The sequence below is a fragment of the Polyodon spathula genome, chromosome 24 (genome assembly GCF_017654505.1).
Source record: "Polyodon spathula isolate WHYD16114869_AA chromosome 24, ASM1765450v1, whole genome shotgun sequence".
In the NCBI taxonomy this organism is placed as follows: domain Eukaryota; kingdom Metazoa; phylum Chordata; class Actinopteri; order Acipenseriformes; family Polyodontidae; genus Polyodon; species Polyodon spathula.
This window is the reverse complement of record NC_054557.1, coordinates 7382082-7404449: the sequence shown is the minus strand read 5'-3', so window position 1 is coordinate 7404449 and position 22368 is coordinate 7382082. Positions and strand designations below refer to the sequence as shown.

Below are 22368 nucleotides of genomic sequence, written 5' to 3'. Positions count from 1 at the left end.
TTCTGCTAGTGTGAGATGTATAGTGCCACACAGCAAGGTATACAAAACAAGGTCCCGATCAATAGTTTGTGATTGTTGCTGATCATTCTTTTACAGGACAACAGTAAGTGGATGTATGGAATGGATGAACAGATTATGTCGTGGGCAACATCCAGACCTGAGGTGGGAACGGTCTGTGAAAAGCATGTGAGGTTATTTGTTTTAATAATTACACTGTAACATGCCCGACCTGTAACATGTTCTTGCTTCTCACAGGATTGGCACCTTGGTGGTAAATGTGATGTCTTTCTTTGGGGAGCAGGGCGTCACGGCCAGCTCGCAGAGGCCGGTAGAAATATTTTAGTGCCAACTTTAGCGCCGTCATTTTCACAGGCCCAGCATGTAAGCACCATCACTTCATTAATTTGTCATTGTGTCTTGGATCTGTTAGAGCTTTGTGTTTTAGAACTCTATGCACTAGTGTTAGTAGATTTATCTGTATCTTTTAATAACTTTTAAATTTGGACAATCAATTATTAATAGGACTATGGTAAAATATCTTCAGGTCTCATTAAAATGAGTGAATTTAAGACGTTAGAAATGTTTTCTCTAAAATTAAATTGCAAGGGCACAGTCATTTTTCATTGAAGGCATTAAGAAGAAAAATAAGTTTAGCTGTGTGGTTCTATTTATAGAAAGCTGCAGTAGAAAAATCTAAAGTCCATTTAGGATAGAGTGTTCTCTCCTTTTTTAATACAGGTCATATGTGGTCAGAACTGCACCTTTGTGATCCAAGCGAATGGAACTGTGCTTGCTTGTGGGGAAGGCAGCTATGGCAGGCTTGGACAAGGCAATTCCGATGATCTTCATGCGCTAACTGTTATTTCAGCATTACAAGGCAAGCAATTATTTCATGAGAAAAAAGTACGAGTGAAGAAAAAAGTAGTTTTAAACAAGCAGTCTAATTTTAGTAATGTTTCTCTTTGGTCAGAGAAACATTACTCTCTTTGGTTTGCTGTTATTTTTCCCCTGTGTATAGTGCAAGTGATTGTTATTGATGTACTGTTTGTTTTTGTGTACGTACAATGTTTTACTGTTTTAATACTGTTCTTTTAAAGCATTATCTTCCATTTTATTCTCATATTTAACCCCAAAGTGTATACTTCTTACAATAAAAAGAAAACATAGAACACAGTTTAGCAAAGTATGTCTTTGAGTGCACTGAATATCCATGCATCAGTCTCTTTTGGATTGTATTTTGTTTTGTGTAGGTTTTGTAGTAACACAGCTGGTGACATCATGTGGTTCTGATGGCCACTCCATGGCTTTGACTGAGAGTGGAGAAGTCTTCAGCTGGGGAGATGGAGATTACGGGAAACTGGGTCACGGCAACAGTGACCGACAAAGACGTCCAAGGCAGATAGAAGCACTGCAGGGAGAGGAGGTTGTGCAGGTCTGTAACTAGAACAAGGGACACTTCAGAATATGGGGGTTCACTAACATTTCATAATGGGACATTACAGTCAATTGTTTTAGTACAATATCTACTTCTTTGGTTGTTACAGCTTTCACATTGTATTCAGTGTTTATGTGTATTGTTTGAATCTTTTCAAACATTTAAGTCCTTTTGTAGCTGTTATAGTCCCCTTTCAGTCAGCAGTCTTTCCTGTGCGTTTCCCATTCCTTAAAGAAACTTCAAAATGTATGGTGGAGTGTTTTTAATTTATGGAAAGCACAATGTATTTCACTGAAATCAAAACCATTTTAATGAGAGGTCCTGTTAAGTTTCACGTTCCAACAGGTACAGTAAATGCAATGAAGCCGTGCACATTGCTACAATATTTATTACACTCTATAATGTTTACTGTATCTCAGATGTCATGTGGGTTCAAGCATTCAGCTGTGGTTACCGCAGATGGCAAGCTGTTCACGTTTGGAAATGGAGACTATGGTCGGCTGGGCTTGGGTAACACTTCCAATAAGAAACTCCCTGAGAGAGTCACAGCACTGGAAGGCTATCAGGTCGGACAGGTAAAGTATAGCCACTGTATTCTCAAAACAAGAGTCAAAGTGGAACACAGCCTGTAACACACATTTGTCTAATTCAACCCTGGTTTATTATCCTGATGTCTTAACGGTCTGATTTTGTAAAATGTCAGTTCATAATTCGGGGTTGTACCTGATAAAGCCTGGTGTGTTTTTAAATTCGGGTTAAACCTGATTATACCAAGTTAATCAAATAGATCCATTCACTGATGTTAAGCTAGATACGTTGAGGGTTCGACATTAACCATGGCCCGGTGGCCCGGTGGCCCGGGGCAGGTACAGAGTGCAGTTTGGCTGGTAGTTAGGAAGCACCACAGGTCCGACTGGGCCGGTTACATTTAACTAGTATAATACATAGAGTGCATATGGCTTCCGTTTTATGAATCCAGGAAAATGGGCCAGTGTGTCAAAAAGCTGAAAATTAATTTACAAACCATTTTTTAAAAACATAACAACAAACTAATCCTAACTTTCCCGCTGCATGTCATATTTGTTGTACAGTCAGAATCTGAGCCTAGTACCGAAGTGCTGTGTTAGTACTCAGGTTTTCTACATCTAAGCAACCAATAAGCCAAAAGGAAAGAGTTGAAATCAATAAATCATAAAAAAAATTGAAGACGAACATTCAGAGTTGAGGAAGCATTATGACATAGAAAAAAAGTAATGTTTAGCCTTGTTTGACGTCAGTTTCCCAGACTTGCAGATAAAACAGCAGATTTATTTGCTGTGAATTCAACATTTCGTTTACATCATATCCAGTCTCGCAGTAAGATGTCCCGATGGATATACAGATACACGATTGAATCGTCAAACTTATTTGGGATCCGATGCATTCAGGTCAAAAGTGCCATTCACAAACTTTCAAGGACTCGCTGGTATCACTCAACAAGATTGGCGCTGACTTGGGAGAGGCTACACAAGCTACAACGCACTATATAGGATTGGTATTATTTTTTATTATGAATATTGTTTTAATAGTGTTTATAATTAGGATTAGGGGTGGGAATTTAAAATTTTCCTATTTGAATAGACAGGGTGCAACCTTTTTGGGTATTCGATTACCTGAACTCTGGTCCCTTACGCTACCAAGCGTAAAAGACAAATGCGTGAGCACAAGCAGACAGCATGACAGTGTAAGCCGGTAAAGTTTAGCCGGGTTCACAAAGTGTTCAAACAATGTCCAAGACGAGATTTCTTCCCTCTGTACCCTATTTGCTTAGGCACAAGTTTTTTCTTTTGTTTACTGAATTAAAATACAGAACTCAATGAGCAGCAACATCACAGTGCGTATCTCTTCCAATTAAAGCAACAGTAGCATAATATTGCTCCTTTCCAACTTCAAGTATCTTGCATTTTCTTACAGTCACTGCGTTGTTGTGCTTAACATTTGGTATGTCTTTATATTCATCATAACGTTAAATTACCTTTCTAATTTCTATGTTGTCCAAGTTTGGATTACTTCTTATAGCACTTGCTATATACATGTTAAATAGCTGAATTAACATATGTTGAAAAGCTTTGTTTAGCCGCTGTCTTTTGAGATGTGGGCTCTCTTTGGTTACCATACAGTTAGAAACATACTGAAAATAAAAACCATCATGAAAATAAATAAATATATATATGGCCAGATAAAATTGCATCCAGGCCAGTAAAAACACTAGCTCAGTGGCCCGAGGAGACAGTAGTTAAAAAAATCTAAACGTAGAACCCTGTACATTATATCCTTCAATGAGCAAGATCCCTTTTTTTAAATGTACTGATCATGAAAAAAAAACTATTAATCAGAAGCACTTTTAATAATATTGAACACATACATGTTTCTAAAAGCATTTCTTTTTACAGGTGGCCTGCGGTCTGAACCATACCCTAGCAGTATCGGCAGATGGAATGATGGTTTGGGCTTTTGGAGATGGAGACTATGGGAAGCTTGGGTTAGGAAACTCGACAGCTAAATCTTCTCCACAGGTAGGTTATCCAAAACTGAAAAAGGGTATTGGGTTTCCTCAAGCCATTGTTTATTATTTCCTTCACTGATGATCTAAACCGAATTGAATGTTGTCATTCCAGAAAGTGGACATGCTTTGTGGCATTGGTATAAAAAAAGTGGCCTGTGGCACACAGTTCTCAGTTGCTTTAACAAAGGACGGGCACGTCTACACATTTGGTCAAGGTATGATGTTTTAAGCATTCTTAAACCAGATAAAAATAAAAATGTTATAAAGACTTGCTATAAGAAGTTTTACCATGTTTAACATATTTTTGAGTCATCTGCTGAATCTTGCAATAGGTTTCATGCAATTATAATCAATTCAACAAGATGGCAGCAGTGAGCCCTTTTGTCAAGTCATACCCTGAAGGGTGGATGAATAATTTTACAAAAGTTCTATCAGCATGTTGATGTCTAGGTTATCGCTAAAGTAAGACATGTGTGTTCCTTTATTATGTAACTATATTATATAAAAATAAACAATCAGCATTATGATGTAACATTATCTTATTGGCACTTGCAGACCGTCTGATTGGCTTACCAGAGGGCCGAGCACGAAACCACAACAGACCTCAGCAGGTCCCTGCACTCTCTGGCATCTTTATTGAGGACGTTGCCGTGGGAGCTGAACACACCCTGGTGTTGTCATTTACTGGCGATGTCTATGCCTGGGGGAGCAATTCAGAGGGACAGGTAAGCAATGAATTGTCGTAGTTAAAGCTTTAATGTACCTAGTGTTACCTGATTAGACCTGATGTATGTTTACAACCCCAGATAGATAAACATGTTGGAGTGTTCTGTAGTGGCTGAAACTGTAATCTGCTACCTTTTTAGTATTGCAACAGCGTAGGAATAAGACGTTGCCTACTATGAATTCGAGGGTGTTGGTTAAGAGTTTTAAAGTGGGGTTAAACTTTTACATAACAGCACAGAGTTTCAATTTCTGCTTTCAACTATTTTGCGCATTTGCAGACACCATTATCCTGTATAATATGAATTGAGGTCTCAAGCCTTTGTATATGTTCACATTAATAACCAGTGTGATCAAAAGAGAAGTATAATCCATTGAATGTGTAAATGTAGCTTTAAACAATGTTCATGCAAGAAAGTGTTAATTAAGTCTTTTCTGGGTGTGGTCTGGTGTGTGTGTTCTCTGAATGGCAATTATTATTTATTATTATTATTATTATTATTATTATTTTTTTTTTTTTTTTTTTTTTTTTTTTTTTTTTTTTTTGTTAGGTACTGAAGTTACATCTTTAAATAGTTTATCCTAGAGTAGTATTTTGGTTAAGCAAAGTCTTGGGCTCACATAAATAATTTGCAGTGTATTTTTATTTTTTCTCAACTTAATGGGCAGCAAATGTAAGACATCTAAATCCTTCCTTCTTCCATTAGCTGGGACTTGGCCACACAAACCACGTGAGAGAGCCGACTGTGGTGACCATGCTCCAAGGAAAGAACTTTCATCAGATCTCAGCTGGGCGCTGCCATAGCGCTGCATGGACTGCCCCCCCAGTACCACCAAGGGCACCCGGTAATGTATTCTTCATTCTGACACCGCTGTTATCAGCATGATCAGAGAGTGCTCAGTTTTGTTTGCTCTTGATAAGCATTTTATTCAGTTTGATTCTGCCCTGCTCTAAATACTCAAGCCCTTTTTCCCATCAGTGTTTTTTCTACTATATACAATCTGTACAATGACCAAACTTTATATTATTCAAAGCAAGAAGCACAAAGATTTGTAGGTTCCTCACAAAAAGGCTTCAAATAAAACATGCATGTGCAAGTAATATAATATGTAGATGGTGCTCTGAATATGGCACCGAGGCAATTTAATTAGTCAATGATTATTTAATTGCGGCTGGCAAAATAAGAACTATGGCAATCCATAAGGATTTAAATTGAACCTGATGATGTGAGTCTAGCATTTAACTTCCATTTTATTTTTCTTGAAGGTGCGTCTGTGCCTTTGCAGCTCGGCTTGCCCCTTTCCATCCCCCCTCAGTACAGCAGTCTGAAGGAAGTCAGTATAGAGACTGTGCGGGCCAGGCTGAGGCTGCTCTACCACTTCTCAGATCTCATGTATTCCTCCTGGAGGTTACTTAACCTCAGCCCCAATAGCCAGGTGAGTTCAATATGTGACCAACTGCAATGAAATAATGTACTCTCTGTGATCATTTATTGGGACTACTTGAAAAGTTTTATTTCTTTAGAAAGACTCATTTAGATTCTTGTTTGTTTTCCATGCATATCTTTGTTCCCCTAAAGTGTAAAAGGTGTGTTCAGTATTATATTATTAATTGTATTCTTGTTTTACTCATCTGAACTTGCAAGATTATAGCAGGCAAGGTCTCAAAATTCAAATACAGTGAGGTTCCTTCACTTGATTTTCAGTGCACTGAAATGTCCAGTGCTTCCTTGTCTTGTGCTCCATGTTTGGCCAGTTGCGGTAGCCAACACCTAGATTTTTCAAAGCTGATCCAGATGTGGACTGGGTCCCATGTCAGTGGAAGCGTTCTCTTGATATACACAGTTAATACTATTTTTGACCTTTTTCCCTTTACAACATTATATGGATAATTTTAAACATGTTAAACTGGCATTTGATGGTAATTACATTTCAATAATCAGTTCTGTAAGACACATGGAATAAATCATTAATCAAGTGCTTATCAAACAAATATGAGGTTACACTGAATCACTTAACCAACTGTCTGTTATATTACAGGGCTGCACTTCCCATTACAATGCAGGAACATGGGGAATAGTTCAAGGGCAGCTGAGGCCTTTACTAGCAACACGGGTTTACACTCTTCCTATGGTACGCTCTATTGGTAAAACCATGGTCCAAGGCAAGAACTATGGCCCACAGATTACTGTGAAAAGAATATCTACAAGGTATTTATTTGTTGTTGTTAATTCTGTATTTAAACTAAACATTTTTAAAATATTTTGCATCAGCACCATGTTTCTAACTGTTGCTTTCTGTTTGCTTTCAGAGGCCGCAAGTGCAAGCCTATTTTTGTGCAGATAGCCAGACAAGTAGTAAAGCTGAATGCTTCAGACCTCCGCCTGCCCTCCCGCGCCTGGAAAGTGAAGCTGGTTGGCGAGGGAGCGGATGATGCAGGAGGAGTCTTTGACGACACTATTACAGAAATGTGCCAGGTACCACATTTACGTACAGCAGTTTAACCGAAAGCTGGGTGGTGTGTTTTTTTTTTTTTCAGAGCAGTTCAATTTAAGGGGATGGTTGGAGGAAATCAATGGTCACATTGCTGATTTAAAATATTTTGTGTTTTTGTTTTTCCCAAAGGAACTTGAGACAGGTGTGGTAGACCTGCTCATTCCATCTCCAAATGCCACAGCAGAAGTGGGGTACAACAGAGATAGGTAAGCATTCAGTAATTCTCTCATAAAGCTAAGAAATACACATTTAAAAAAATAAAAAACATGAGCAGTTGGTTGTGGTGATCTAAAACCTACTCTTCAGTGCAGCCTGTACAGAGTTAAAAACACAGGCTGTAAGACTTGGTGACAAGTATTTTGTGGGGGTGACCTTTTCTTGTAAGCTACTGTATCAGGCACTGACATATCACTTACAGTGATCCTCTATTTACTGTGGAAACAACTCCATTGTGCAAGCCTGGGTGACGGCCACTATGAAGTCTACAGCCTCCTTATGCATCACTGTGGATTTAATTAGATTGGCCTGTTGAATTCTGTAACCGAAACATTTACCCTGTTCAAGTTTCTGTTTATAGGGATTCTAGTAAGAATGTAAACAGCGGCTTGAAAGTGTTGCACAATGTTAATGCAGAAATTATAGATATCTTATATATTATAATATATATATATATATATTATATAGATATATATATATATATATATATATATATAGTTGATATAAATATTCAGTAATCATTAAATAGTGGACCCTCGGAAATATGCTAAAGAGACATGCTCATGTTGGTATTTGGTACACAAAGGGTCCTATTTTTATTCTAAACAGGGATTGTATTTCAATATGTTGTAGTTTAGATCAATTGAATAAACCCCATTGAGTCAGTATATGACAAAGTGTAACTTCTTTCATTTTCAGATTCTTGTTCAACCCTTCAGCATGTCTAGATGAGCACTTTATGCAGTTCAAGTTTCTGGGTATTTTGATGGGTGTTGCTATTCGTACAAAAAAGCCATTGGACCTCCACCTGACCCCAATGGTCTGGAAGCAGCTCTGCTGTATTCCGCTCATTCTGGAAGACCTGGAGGAGGTAGACTTGCTTTATGTACAGACCCTCAACAGCATTCTTCACATTGAAGATAGTGGGATTACAGAGGAGAATTTCCATGAGGTACAGTAAAGCTTAATAAATGTATTACTGCTTTTTCCATAGACATTTTCCATTTAAAGATATCTGGTATATCCGGTTAGTCCAGTATAAAATATATCCCTGTTATAAAAGCTTTTATAAATAGCATTGTGCAATGCAAGATACATTCAAGGCAGAGCACACACTGTTGACACAGCACACCCTGGTAAGATTTGGAAGAATTCCCAATTGAGCCTTACTGTAAGTAATAGCTGTTTATGGCTTCACACTGAAATGCAAGAAGAGTGGTATCTGCATTTCATGTTGCCTGGTTATTTTGCCCATTCAGATTTGGTTTTGAACTGTTTGTCTTGGTAGCAAATTTGGCAAGAAGCTAAAACAATAATTTATAATATCTGTGGTCATGCTATACAGCTTAATGGAGCATGCAGTGGCGGTGAAGTGATTTATTGTATATTGATTAATTGTGATGCTGCCGTATGTGATTGGTATTGTAATACAGAGGTTGTGGAACATAATACAGGACCAAAAGCATGACACAGCTACTTGCAGTGCACCAAATAGTTATAGGTTTATAGTTGGTGTGAGTACATTTTTCCTTTGTCTTTTAACAAAGCAGTCCATCAATAATGATAGTATTTTCTGGTCACACACTGGATAAAGGAGTCTGCCAAAAAAATAAATAATAATAATAATTACACCCCTGTTAGGCTCTGGTTATTGGTCCAATTTAATCTTTATTGGATAACTGAATTATGTTTTTTTGTTACATTACATGCAACAGCATTTCAGTGGATCTCATTTGTTTGTGATTGTACAGTATGGATGTAAAGCTTTATATTTTAAGTACTAATAGTGTAAAAGTCATGCTCTTACTAAGGAAGTACAATTAAGAAATGATGAACCTGTTGAAGCTTGCCAGCAATTTGTAATAAGGCCTAGTTATGTTTCCTCTTGTATGTAGGTTGTTGATAAATCTTTTTATTCAATTAAAATAGTTGTAAGGTTATTTGTTTTAAGTCTGTTCTTTAAGATTTTTATTGTTCACAAAAATAGAAATATTAAAAATTGCATCGGGTGTAAAAATATCTAGGGGGTGAAAAGGATTTAATTGAATGATACTGTATTTGAAAAGTGTTTTGCATCTGTGATTTTGCATTTCAGATGATTCCTCTTGACTCATTTGTGGGCCAGAGTGCTGATGGCAAAATGGTCCCTATAATTCCTGGAGGAAACAGCATCCCACTGACCTTCTCCAACAGAAGAGAGTATGTGGACCGTGCAATTGAATACAGACTTCACGAAATGGATCGCCTAGTAAGAGTTTTCACTTTTTATCAGTTCTGCAGAATATAGAAAAATAATTCTGTGAAATTGAATTAGTCACACAGCCTGAAAATAGGGTCCTGAATACCTTTCATTGCCCTTTTCTTATTCCTAACTTATTTGTTGTGTTAGATGTGTTAGATTTTCCTTGAATGTTTAGCTAAGGCAGTTTTTATTTTATTTTTCTATGTGATGCACAAGTTACTGACTGTTCACATTTTAGGATTCAGTCTATGAATGTTTAAGTTTTGCTTACAGTGTCCTGTACTGTCTATACAGTGTAAAGATCCATCACCAGTTCCCTGCCCTTCCCAGTCAGATTGTGAAATGATGAGGAAACATGCATTGTTTTCCAGGTTTAAATCCATCCTGTCTTTGTGTGTTCAGGTGGCTGCGGTTCGGGAAGGGATGTCTTGGATAGTGCCAGTTCCACTGCTCTCTCTCCTCACTGCCAAGCAGCTGGAACAGATGGTGTGCGGCATGCCCGAGATATCGGTGGAGGTGCTGAAGAAAGTGGTGAGATACCGAGAGGTAGATGAACAACACCAGCTAGTGCAGTGGTTCTGGCAGACCCTAGAGGAATTCTCCAATGAGGAGAGAGTCCTGTTCATGCGCTTTGTGTCTGGGAGGTCCCGCCTGCCTGCCAACACTGCTGATATTTCTCAGAGGTTTCAGATCATGAAGGTTGACAGGGTAAGTTAACTCCTTCACCTGTGAGTTTTTTTTTTTTTTTATTTTGTTTTACTTCTATTTAGAGTGGGGGTGAGAGTTGGCTTTTCAGCCCTTGTAATGTTCGTCACTCCTCATAATGGGGTGGTGGTTATTTAAAGAAGCAAAGGTTAAGAGTACTGTAGTTCTATGGAAGTATTATATAATGGGATTATATAAGTATAACTTTTTATACTTATATAAGTCAATTTCTTAAGCTTTTCATGCTTATTACTTGCTAATACAAATAATGGATATGGCTGGTTATAAACTATTTTACTTGCGTATAAAATGTATTGCCTTTTTTTTTGTTTCCCCACTATTTGCTTTTCTTTTTTTCTTCCGTCAATAGCCATATGACAGCTTGCCTACCTCACAGACCTGCTTCTTTCAGCTGAGACTCCCACCATATTCCAGTCAAGCAGTCATGGCTGAGCGCCTTCGTTATGCTATCAACAACTGCAGATCTATTGACATGGACAATTACATGCTCTCCCGCAATGTGGACAATGCAGAAGGCTCAGATACAGACTACTAATGATGTAGTGTGAACAAAACTACCTTATTTGAAACATGATACTAGGTGGAATGTTGAAACAAGCAGAATATCACAGTAACAAGTAGTCTACTCTTAAATTTTTTGGTGTACTTGCAAACGTAGTTAATGTTTTTTTTATTTCACTTTGTTTTATTAGCAGATACACAATCAAATGGAGAAGAGCATTTAATTTTTTTTTTAAGTTTGCATGGAGGTATGATTCATTTTATTGGGAAACATGTACAGATAAACAAGCCCAATAAAAAAATGAAAAATGTACATGGTGTATAATTGTTCGTTAGGGAGAACAGTTTTACATAACTATTCATATTTATTTTGTTTTAATTTTGAACTGCCTGTGCTGAGTTTCCTAAGCAGAAAAGAAATATCAATAAATGCTTAAATAATAACACCACTGATTTTATTACTTGACCTTCATTTAAATATTTAACACATCCGTTTGAGGTTTTGTTGTTTACCTTTAATTATGATGCATGTAATTGCTTTTGTGCAATGTATATTTTCTAATCCATGTGACTTAAAAAACTGAAGTGCAACAAAAAATGAGCTGCTTTCACCTAATTAATACAACCACATTTATTTCAAAGTATAAAATTGCACACTTTAAAAGGCCACTTTCATAGTGTAAATTAACAACCTGGACATGGTTAGTAATATTTACAAGTATTTCCCACTCCCTTTACCTGTATACTTTCCTTACCTGTGTCAACATAAATACTACTGTTACACTTGATGACATAGTACAGTTGGCAGGGTTGAATAATGTACTTGTTATACAGAAAATGGCAAATTCCAAAAGGAAGGTTCTAGGATGTAAAGATCCTTCAGACACATGTATTTCATGGTGTCCTCTCAAAGTTAATAATTTCATCACTATTGGCTACGGTATACAGAAACCTGAACAGGTCAGATAAACTAGCACCTAGTACCAAGAGACTTTCAAAACATATGCTGTATTTCACATTCTTCACAATGGCACTATGCAGGGTTTAAAATCAACACCATATCCATGCTTATTTTACTATTTGTACAACTAACGTAAGTAGTAAAAGCTGTTTATAGTTTCACACTGATTATTTTACAATGTGTTCTGCAAGAAATGCATTACAGTTGCCATAGAGTAGGTGTTAATGTTTTTGCCTTGACATAGTGCCAGGTTGAGGTAGTAATGTTGTATATGTACATTTGAACTACATGTAAAGTCTAATACATGGTAGCAGTCACATCATTAACTCACGATATAATCTTACATTGAACACTCCCTATGAATATTCTAGGACGACATGCTACATTGATTATGTCATTTTTTTTGTATCTGAATACCTTAGTAACTAATGTTCCCATCAAACATCTTATTCAGACCGCATTCCCTTAATAGATTTAATGGTTGATTGTATAAATATTGATGCAAAGACCCTAATGTACCATACTGGAAGGACAATCTTTGTACCTGAAAAGACAACATATCCAGTATAATGCAGAGTTTTTCACAAGGCTAGGAATTTATTACACTGCAAAACAGCAGTTGTGCAAACATTGATGTCTCAAACAAATGCTTTACATCCTTCAGCTCTGAACAGTATTTGTAATGTTTGACAAGTGGGCCCCCTCAAAACACATTGGACTTTTCTTACAAAGAGCCGCTTGTTTCTGTGGCACTCTTTTTGCCTTTGCCACTGATAATACTATCCCTGGATTTCAACAGTCTTTCTAAACACGGAGCATTCATTTTACCGGCTGGTGGTCTGCAGTGGCTGGGGTTTGTCCTTGCGTCTGTGCTAGAGGATACCATGTTGTCTTGCATAACGTCCTGGCCTCCAGGGGTGGTTCTGTGTCTACCTAGTGCAGGCCCCACTGACGAGCTACAAACGGGCGATGTATGGAGCCATTTGAAGTTTGTGGCTGAAAATGCAGCTGGTTCACCATTTCCATGGGTTTTGTTGCATGAAGGAAGAATATTGGGAAGTGCACAGTCTGCTTTTGGGATGCTAACTGCAGCTGCAGAGGTCACAGTGTCAGTAGACATCTGTGGAGCAACAATACAAGTGAGCGCGAGTTAGTAATGTGTACAAAGTCATGTAATTTATACCAAAATAGGGAACAATTCTCTCAGCATAAATCTGCACAGGACAGGATTGCGTTCATCAAATTTGCAAATGTAAAGGTGTGACAAAGCGTCCGACGGGCTGTTAAGTATGTTAAAATAAAAAAGGTAGGCCTGACTTTTTTTTTTAAAGTTACAATGTAATCATATAGGTGGGTTAAAGTAATGCTGCTGTTTTTAAAATAAATAAATAAATAAAAACCAAAACAATTAACAATTGTAATTATGATAAACACCTAAAGGTCTACAATACCAGTCTTGCAAGAAAACTGTCCATCAGGGTAAAAAGGGGTCTTCTAGATTAATGGGACAGGACTGGTGTTTTAAAAGTACACCAGGTATATTGCTAAAGAAAGCAAACACAAAAATACCTTTTGTTTTTTTAAGAATGTAGTTTCATCCTTTGTATCACTTGTGACTTGGACACCGACACCAGGGAACCAATTCTTCAGCATCACCTCCACCTGAAGAAGGATCTTTATGTACCGCTCACTGGAAAAAAAGAAATGCCTTAATAAGAAGTCTTGGTATTTTAAATGCAACTACACACTAGAACTTAAAAAAAAACATTAATAAAAATCAATCATTACTACTACTATGCTTTTTGAAACTGAGAATGATGGATAGCTATGGGGTTGCTGGCAGATGGGAGTTTTTAAACTTGTCAAAAGACATTAATCTCACTCTGTTCACCACAGCCATTATAAATCCAAGTCACCTACAGCAGGTGATGCTAAGCTCTGGAATACACTGAAAACAGGCCAAATAAATATAGTAATTCCAATTATTAAGACAGATGGTTAATTGGAGTTGGTAGGCATCACATGGCTTAGATTCACCTGCTGTGTACTCAGCAGGTGTTGAAATATCTGTGACATTACACAGAACAAGAGCTACATAAAATGTAATTTTCTTTCGTGTTACTTCCTACTGCCTTTCTACTCAGTGTGTGGAGTGTGGTAATGATGCAAGCAATCTCACTTCTATCATACACATTTTGTAATGAAATGAACTGTGTTTAGAATAAAGAGGGCATTTTGCCAGATATTTAATTTTTCACACATTGAAGAAATAGCTACAGCATAATATACTACAACTATGCAATATTACACAAAAACTCATTCATATGAGGCATCAGACTGTAAGGGGATGTAAATGTGCTAGTTTAAAAACAGTAGTGTTGGTGGTCTTGTAACTAGCAGTTCAGTATTGTCACAGCCCCACACTGTGCGAGTTGTAATAGCAGTAATGCCCATTACATGACGTATTATTGAAATTAAAAACGGTACTCTGGTGGAACCCAACTTATTTTGTGTGCTCTGAAGTATAAATACTGCAGTGGAAGTAAAGCATACACCACTCAGATTTTATAAAGCTGCCCAGATAATTACCCCATGTGTGGGTTCTGCAGAACGCCCATTATTCTCTGGATTCTGTCCATAGCAACACTCTCTTGGAAACTGCTTAAACCTAAAATGAGAATTTCAAAATGAACAAAAGCTGTCAGTGCAATCAGTGTAACTGGGCTGGGTTCTCTACAGTACAATAATATGAAATTAAAAACATCTGAGAAATTAATTACGCAAGGCTTGAGCAGCAAGCAATTCAGTCTTCCACAGCACATTATTCTCTCCAAGATTATACAGTACATCAAAGTAAGAGTAAAATCATGTGTATCTATTCTTAAACTAAAATAGTTTGATATATTTGATTTCTCCCCTCCAAGCCAATAAATACCTTAGTAAACTAACATTCTACTGCCAGCTAAATTAACCTTTAATGAAGTAACAGGGAGCCACTTGTATTGTAATGCACAATCCATTTAAAATGGTAATTTACCAAATAATTCTCCAACTCAAATTCGTTTGAAATGTTTCATTTATTTTTAAATTGACACATTTGTATAACTTGGTCACGCTCCGTCTAGAAAGCCCTCCAACTGCTTACTTCTGCAAACCGATAACAGATCAGTCATTTAGCTGTACTGACAGCCAAATTAAACAAGGGGAAAAACTGCAAATGGGAAAGGTTTTCATAAGTGCAAAACTAGCTGATTCAACAGCTGAAAGGAAGATTGTTATCCATAACTACGACACACTCAACAGCGATGAATTTAGAAATACTAAAATGTTTCTACTACAAGTCTTTCTCAGTGTCTTCAATGTTTCACTGAATGTATTACTTTTATTTTAGTATTTCAAGAAGAGAGAAACACTTGCCTTGTGTTTCATTGCCGTTAATGTTATAACTATTTCAGAGCACGGCACGTTAATGAATACTTCCCTGCTACAGCTACTTGGCGTCAGTTAACTCAGTTCTCCATATTCTTCAGTGAACGCTTGACTTGGTAGGGCAGTTGTTGATGTGCAGTAATGAGACGGTACACACATGTTCCTAATATTAGTCAAAAGGTCACTCACCTTTGCTGTATCTCCCTGATCGGAGGCCAATCAAGATTGAAGACAGTGGCTGGATGTAACACTGCAGTTCCAGACACTAAAATCAGAACAGAGATTTTTGTTATAAAATATCTGACTTTAAAAAAAATAATAAATTGGGTTAATAAATTAAGCCTAAATGATACATGCATGAATAAAACTAAAGAAAGAATAGCTCAGTTGACTATCATTTTGTCAAAGCGTAAATCTCAAGGTCTTGATCAAAAACTAGTCTGACTTACATCTGTAGCCTAAACCAATGTCACCTAATAAAAATACCCTCTGCTTCTTGTTCCCTTCAATCTAGCCAATGGGCAACTACTGTTCCTATACTGTACATTCTCATTTTGTGCAGCTTACCTACAGTACAGACACATACAATGGAATGGAAAACACAAACATGATTATCACAGATCGAGTTTGCACCTTTAAAACTCCTATATAAAAAAAAAAAAGTGCATACATATAGATAGATGGAACAGGCATCTCCTTACTACATCCTCAGATTCCATACAGACATTCAGGCACCTACAATACTGGAAGTCCTTTTCTTGTGCTTGATGTGATGCAGAAAACGAACTCTTGTCTAGGTTCAACCTGACTTTCAAAGTGTTTCCTAGAGGCAATAGTATCACTGGGGGGGGGGGGGGGGGGGTGGGGGGAAATTTCCTCTCAGCTACATAAGCATATTGTTGTTGGCAGCTCTGCTACTGTTAGCCATGGACCCTGGGACTGTGCAGACTATTACCATATTGCAGTGAGAACAGCTGAACACATTGAACTAGTTTCACCGATAAGCAGAGGAACAATACTGGTTGGACTGTTTTGTGGTTATGTCAATATTCTGAAAAAGAGGGTAATCCCCGAGGCAGTCATCACACATATATTCAGCTTTACAGCCAGACAGTTGCAGAGCTTTTTGATATGCTAAAGTAACAAAACAATGACTTGGATCGCATTATTGAGGAGTTTGGTGCTAAAACGAGTGATCAGGAGAGGACTATGCACAACTATGCAGAGGTATGTGAAATATACAGCAAACAAGGGGTGGGGCATGGCTGGAGATGCAGTGCTGAGTGTCCTTTTGCTAAGCAGTGCCTTTTAAACTGGTTTTACTCAGAAAAAATATATTTTAAACAGCGAATGTAAAATAAACAGCGGGTGTGAAAACTGGACCGAACGTGTCTAACAAGTGCTGAATAAATGGTTAAGGGTTAAAGGTCAATTGCCCCCCCCCCCCCCAAAAAATGGCGTTAACAATAGCATGAACGCTACTTGATTAATCCATACACTACGAATGCTATTTATGAACTGTGCCCAACTTAACATTTTCGTTTTTTGCTTTTCATAAAAAGGATGCAAATTGTTCTAAAATGTAATAAATCCCGCCAATCACCACAAGTCTTTGTGAACAAACATCTCCTATAATTACTGTAGGCTGCTGCTGGTGTTTGTCCAGTAGCCTTATGTTCTCCAAGATTTTAATCATATCGTTGCAAGCTGGATTAGAAAGGAGTCACTGTTTGACTCTTACCTTGTGAGCAAACATCTCGTCCTTGTTCGAGTACCCCGTGTGTGCGCCTTCTCTCTGCTCCAATTCCCCTGTGCTCATTTTCCTTTTCAGAGTCTGTCTGGCCATATTACTCTGCAAGCATTCAGACTGGTCAATATTCACAGACACTGTGGAGATGGCTGCTTCCTGCAGTCCTGAATCACTCCTCCTTTTCCAAGACACATCGCTTTTGGAAAGGTGTGAATTGCAGCTTGAGGGAACTCCTTCATTACACCAGTCTCCAGGTAAATGGAAGTGCTCCCTGTCTAGGCTGTGTTTCTGCTCACTCGTAGTGCAGGTGTAAGTTAAACTGGGCGGAGTCTCACTGGAACAGCAGGAGTGCTGTGGCACTGGGGAAGGTCTGGACTGCCTGTCACTTTCTGAATCAAAAACACCGTCATCATCAGCATCGCTGGCCAACCAGTCTATGGAGCAGTCTGAATCGGAAGCCGACATCCTAAGCCAGTAGTCCTGTACAACAAGCATTCATTACTATCGTCTGAAAAGAGAGACACGAATATGAGCATTTAGTGGCACTTCATTTTGCATTATGATCCAGTAGACAAAATCAAGAACAACAACAATCACCTGCATACTACTACTAAATATCTTGGTATCCCAGAATAGACAACGGTCTACCTAGAAACAAAATAATTTAAGAGCAAATCGTCTCACACCAGTGGTATCCTAAAAACTTACTGATTTTCTAGGAATTACGACAACTAGGGAAGCACTTTATTGCTCGTTTTACCCCACAGACAAATTGCTATAGCTTGGTATCTCTGAATCAATAATAATCATCCGCTCTTTAAAATGCAAGTGATTAAGCAAGACATCCGATCAGTTCAGTGGCATCCTGACTGCATTAACTACCACTGTAGAATAACTGGGTGGAATTAAGTTCAATTATAAAAGTAAAAGCGATACACTGGCTATCATTGCAGAAACATTTTGATGGTTGAAGAAGAACAAACACACGCACACATATATAAAATCAACATTTAACATTTCACTGGAAAGAAACTGATAGTTAAAAATAAACAGCTATAAATTAATCAAAATCTTAGCGAATAATCTTGTACCAGGTAATGACTCACTCCATTCACACATGCTCATGCTTTTGTGTTCTCTCCTATCATCCAAAAGATCATTCCAGCTCAAGGGTTTAAGAGTATCCAAGCACATTCAGCGCACATAATGGGAAGATATTACTGTGCTTCTTTGAATTAAGAAACAGATGAGCCATTCCTTAAGACAGACACACAATCTGGTGTGAAGCTCATGGTCTCAGAGAGAACAGAAACAAATACTGCAAAACTTTCATCTGGTTACCTTGAATACCTTGTATATGGAATAAAAATTTAGGTTTCACTGGAGTATTACTTCTAATCATTTCATTAATTTACCATGAAAAATATTGCTGAATTATTGATGCAATCCATATCAACTTGTTACAGAACAGTTCTTGTACTGTATATGTAATGGTTTCAGACTTACATCAGGGTAGAAACAAGACTCCAATTGCATAGCAGTTTGATCCATTCCTGGTTTTACTAGGAGTTTAATTAGACACAACTGTGTTTGTTATATACTTACTGTAGCTAATCAAAACCTGGAATTGGTGACTGCTATTTAATGGGAGTCTTATTTCGATCCCTGTTGTTACAGATGAGTTAGAAACCAGTCCTTGGAGCAGGAGTCTGATGAAGTATTTGGGTTTCAAACTTGAAGGCCACTTTATGGTTGTTTCAAGAGGAAGCCAGCTCTTACAGCAAAAGAGAGTTCATTTGAAGAGTTAGTCACACTGAATGGTTTAGTCTTCAAAAGATTAAAACACAACTTTTAACTGGCAATCAAACTAAAATAATGTATTTAAAACATAAAAATGAATGAAGTAGAAATAAGTATTGCTACTGATTCCACACAAAAACGGTATCCCTACCTCAGACTACTGTAAACCGTAGCCCACTTGGGTTATAAATACAGTATTTCACAATTTATGAATGTTAAACCTGCTGGTATGCATTGCGCTGTGAACATTAATATTTATTTTTAATCCACATCAATATTCAAAAAAAGAATACAGTTCTTAATTTCTACTCACTGCTCCAGTCACTGGTATGTTGTACAAAAGCTGTACCATAGGAGCACATCTGCTTACCAGGTAAATTGATCACTGCAGTAAGACAAGGAATCGTTTACATGAGGCACTTTAGTTTCACATAATGATGGCGTTATTACTTAAGTGTAGGAGTTCAGGTAGTTTTCAAAATGTTTGGAAGCTTGTTGCCCAAGTTATCAGGCTATGCTGTCAGGTCTACTGGTGCGATCTGTAACATGTTATGAAAACAATGATAACCAATATGAAAAAAGCAATCTCCTATAACAAGGCTTGACGAGTTTGATCATAACCCCCTACTGCTGCAGGTACAGCAGGAGCATGCCAACTTGGCTCAGGGCTGTCAACAACACTGCAATTGTAGTACTGTACTTGCAGACCTCAATGCTCACAGCACAAGTACTGTAAAACACAGTCCATACGTTTAAAAAAAAAATTGAAATAAACTGTGAAGCAAATTCCTTTTGTATGTTTCATTTTGCCAATGTTTTAAACGCATCTTGGGTTGGTTTTAAAAGGTCTGCAATTATATGCTTAATATTTTGAGCGCCTTCAATACAAAGGGATATCTGACTATTTTCTTAAGTCACTATGTGCCAGTTTGTTACAATTTACCGATTTTGTATAACTGCATATTGCCAAAATAAAACTAACGGGCTTTGCGATTCTCCGTTTAAAAAAAAAAAGTGTAAATGCAGTGCGTTAATAAGGTATACACCCGTCAATAAAAAGTGAAAAACGTAATGTCAAGGAGAATCGCATCACACACATTCACATACCAGACACACCACTTGGAGATAAAAACAGCAGGCTGGCTTCACATTTTTCTGGACCAATGTGAATGCAGCCCATACATTGGTATACATAAAAAAAAAAAACTTGTTTTATTACCTGTGCATTAGACTATACTAAACGCAACACACCAGCTGAAAGTTACATATCACAAGGCGGTGCCCTTTTGACTAGTCACCAACACCCCACCCCGAACAAAAAATCCCCCATCAAAATAAACACAGACGAGCTGCCAGTTACTGCACTGCATGAATGTATAAAGTTTTACACACAAAAAAAATGCCAGTTTGAAAAAGGATGGTTCAATTAGCAGTTTTCTTTAGGTAAATGACTGTAATTTAGTATGCAGCATATCACGGGGTTTGTGTGGTGCTGTGTACTGCCTGGCTGGAAAGCTCTTGAGGTGCAGTTGAATATTTTAAAACCAAACCAAAAACACGCTAATCAGCGTTACGGGAAGTACGCACACTTCACGTCGTTCAGTTTCAAACACGTCCCGAGCGGCAGTATCCAAATGACTTGGGTTATAAAGCTAACCATTATTAAAAAAACAAATGCGTAACATACCTTGTAGCTGAATAGCGCGTACATCCAGTTTCTTTGTTCGTAAATCCAGGACTCTATATACCGGTATTTTCCCAAACCCCAGCTCTACAAGCCCGTGTGACGACGTGTGATGTAGACCCGTACAGAACCCCGTGCAATGGCTCCCAAGACAACGTGCCTACGGAGGCGTGCACAGACACGGCAAGCTTTCCGATTGGCTCTTCAAAGCCGAAGACTGAGCAATAAACATCGGGAAAAATATCTGCTTCAGCCGATAGGCTACACATGCTTACATATTTAAATGAAATGTAAATTACTTATGAACACGTGCGGACTGGCATCAGTTTCATAGTTGCAGGCAGACGGGCCAGGGGGGGGGTGGGAGATGTATAAGTTCAAGGCTTTTTTCCTTTCCTCGGGAACTTTCTTTATGTGATTACTTGCATCATGTGTAGCGGTCTAAGATCTTTGTTTTCAATTGCTGCGAGATGAGAATATTTCAAACTGGCACACTGTGTTTGTTTTTTGTATTTTGCAGTATAACGTTAAACAGTATCACATGTCATGACTATAACTAAATTGTCTAGTGTTTGAAAGGGTTACAAAACTTCAGCTGTGCAGGTATCAGTCCTGTGAGTGAATTGCGTTATTGCATTACAAGAGGTGTGTGCATTTCACAAGGTCTGTTTGCTTACGTCTGTAATAAAAATACGTGAGCGAGAGTGCTTGAACTGCTGTAAATTTCACAACTGCTGTCTGGTGTAGATTATCTGCCTGGTCCTTAAGAGCAATTCGTGTTCGAGTGCGTAATTCAACGTGTCTCATCTTGCCTTTGGCAGCTGTACCGGGATCGTGTGTGGTAATGTATTGGTCACAAATGATATATCTACAGTTTGTTCTGATGGTATCGCTGAATGAGATCATAAACGAATTAATTAACAAAAAACGTGACCTAACCACCGTCTTCTCAAACAGTACACGTGCTCTCTCAAAATTAAAAATTGGCAGAGTATTTACTTTGTCGTTGCAAATAATGTTGCTAGGAGACAATGTACCACGTTATTTCCTTTAAAAAACAAATTAAACAAAAACTGGCCCTAGTTTTGTGTTGCTGAGGTGAAAAAAAAAATTATAACTGAAAAGTACCAGCCACTTATACCAACCCCCACCCATCTGTACCTTTTGTAGTTTTAACCTTGAAACATTTACCCCTTACAATGAAATATCAAACCTGAGTATAAAAAAAAAAAAAAAAGTGTTATAATCTGTCACATGGAGTCCACTCCACATGCAGCACTTCCTAAATCCCAATGCTGGCATATGTTTTAAACATTTCTAACAACTGTTTAAGACTTTCATATCAGGAGTATAAATAGATGTTTCCCCTAACAATCTGTCAGTTAAACTGCATGCCTTCTTAAATGAAACCTATGGTCAAGATTAGTTCTTGGTGATGATGATGGGAACGTGTGCTTTCTGTACATAGAGGCCAGGTGGGGAATAGTGACATTTTGCTGTACTGTATTTGTATCTGTTTGAAAAAAAGACCACATAGATTGTATGTCCTATAAAAAATAAAAAATTAAAATTTTAAAAAATGACAGTGCACACAAACAAGAAGAAATGACTGGATGAAATAATACATAACAAAGCGCATTGGATAGGTTGAGGGGGGTGACTCACCTCATGTTGGCTTTCGGATTCTGCTTCCACCCTGTCCTGAGGCCATCTGAGGATCGTGAGTTTGACAGAATGAGTCATCATCATTCCATGTGAAAACGTGAGCCTGAGGGGAAACACCCCCCCCCCCCCCCTTCCCTTTCCCTTTCCCTTTCAATTACTCACCTGAAAACACTTACAGAGCACAAACACACGCAA

At 37.9% G+C, this 22368-nt stretch overlaps 2 protein-coding genes across 10 annotated transcripts in view; one reads left to right on the top strand and one right to left on the bottom strand.

Moving 5' to 3' along the window:
- LOC121299038 (probable E3 ubiquitin-protein ligase HERC1) overlaps window positions 1–11333 on the top strand; it is a 57086-nt gene extending 45753 nt beyond the window's left edge. For all 8 annotated transcript variants that reach the window (XM_041226509.1, XM_041226514.1, XM_041226513.1 and 5 more), the window contains 17 exons: window positions 97–162; window positions 256–381; window positions 739–877; window positions 1251–1432; window positions 1855–2010; window positions 3868–3990; window positions 4093–4195; window positions 4536–4705; window positions 5411–5549; window positions 5971–6140; window positions 6744–6913; window positions 7015–7180; window positions 7329–7405; window positions 8115–8367; window positions 9511–9663; window positions 10060–10365; window positions 10733–11333. In XM_041226509.1, the coding sequence (XP_041082443.1) occupies window positions 97–162; window positions 256–381; window positions 739–877; window positions 1251–1432; window positions 1855–2010; window positions 3868–3990; window positions 4093–4195; window positions 4536–4705; window positions 5411–5549; window positions 5971–6140; window positions 6744–6913; window positions 7015–7180; window positions 7329–7405; window positions 8115–8367; window positions 9511–9663; window positions 10060–10365; window positions 10733–10918 (2685 nt within the window). In that variant the 3' untranslated portion in view covers window positions 10919–11333. The remainder of the gene's footprint in view (window positions 1–96; window positions 163–255; window positions 382–738; window positions 878–1250; window positions 1433–1854; window positions 2011–3867; window positions 3991–4092; window positions 4196–4535; window positions 4706–5410; window positions 5550–5970; window positions 6141–6743; window positions 6914–7014; window positions 7181–7328; window positions 7406–8114; window positions 8368–9510; window positions 9664–10059; window positions 10366–10732) is intronic.
- Window positions 11334–11500: 167 nt separating this feature from the next.
- Window positions 11501–20652, bottom strand: LOC121299040. 2 transcript variants are annotated; one of them, XM_041226518.1, is made up of 7 exons: window positions 20512–20652; window positions 19138–19209; window positions 17016–17532; window positions 15464–15539; window positions 14435–14513; window positions 13415–13535; window positions 11501–12965 (listed from the first exon to the last, which is right to left on the bottom strand). In XM_041226518.1, the coding sequence occupies exons 3-7, from the start codon at window positions 17517–17519 to the stop codon at window positions 12570–12572; spliced, it is 1176 nt and encodes a 391-aa protein (XP_041082452.1). In that variant the 5' UTR covers window positions 17520–17532; window positions 19138–19209; window positions 20512–20652; the 3' UTR covers window positions 11501–12569. The 2 variants fall into 2 exon arrangements, with proteins under 2 accessions (XP_041082452.1, XP_041082451.1); XM_041226517.1 differs by lacking the exon at window positions 19138–19209.
- Window positions 20653–22368: the final 1716 nt, after the last annotated feature.

Coding starts and splice junctions, on each gene's coding strand:
- LOC121299040 (XM_041226518.1), bottom strand. CDS start 17,519: ATGCTTGTTGTACAGGACTACTGGCTTAGGATGTCGGCTTCCGATTCA. Junction 15,540..17,015: donor ACGAGATGTTTGCTCACAAG/GTAAGAGTCAAA, acceptor TTCTGATTTTAG/TGTCTGGAACTGCAGTGTTA. Junction 14,514..15,463: donor ATCAGGGAGATACAGCAAAG/GTGAGTGACCTT, acceptor TTCTCATTTTAG/GTTTAAGCAGTTTCCAAGAG.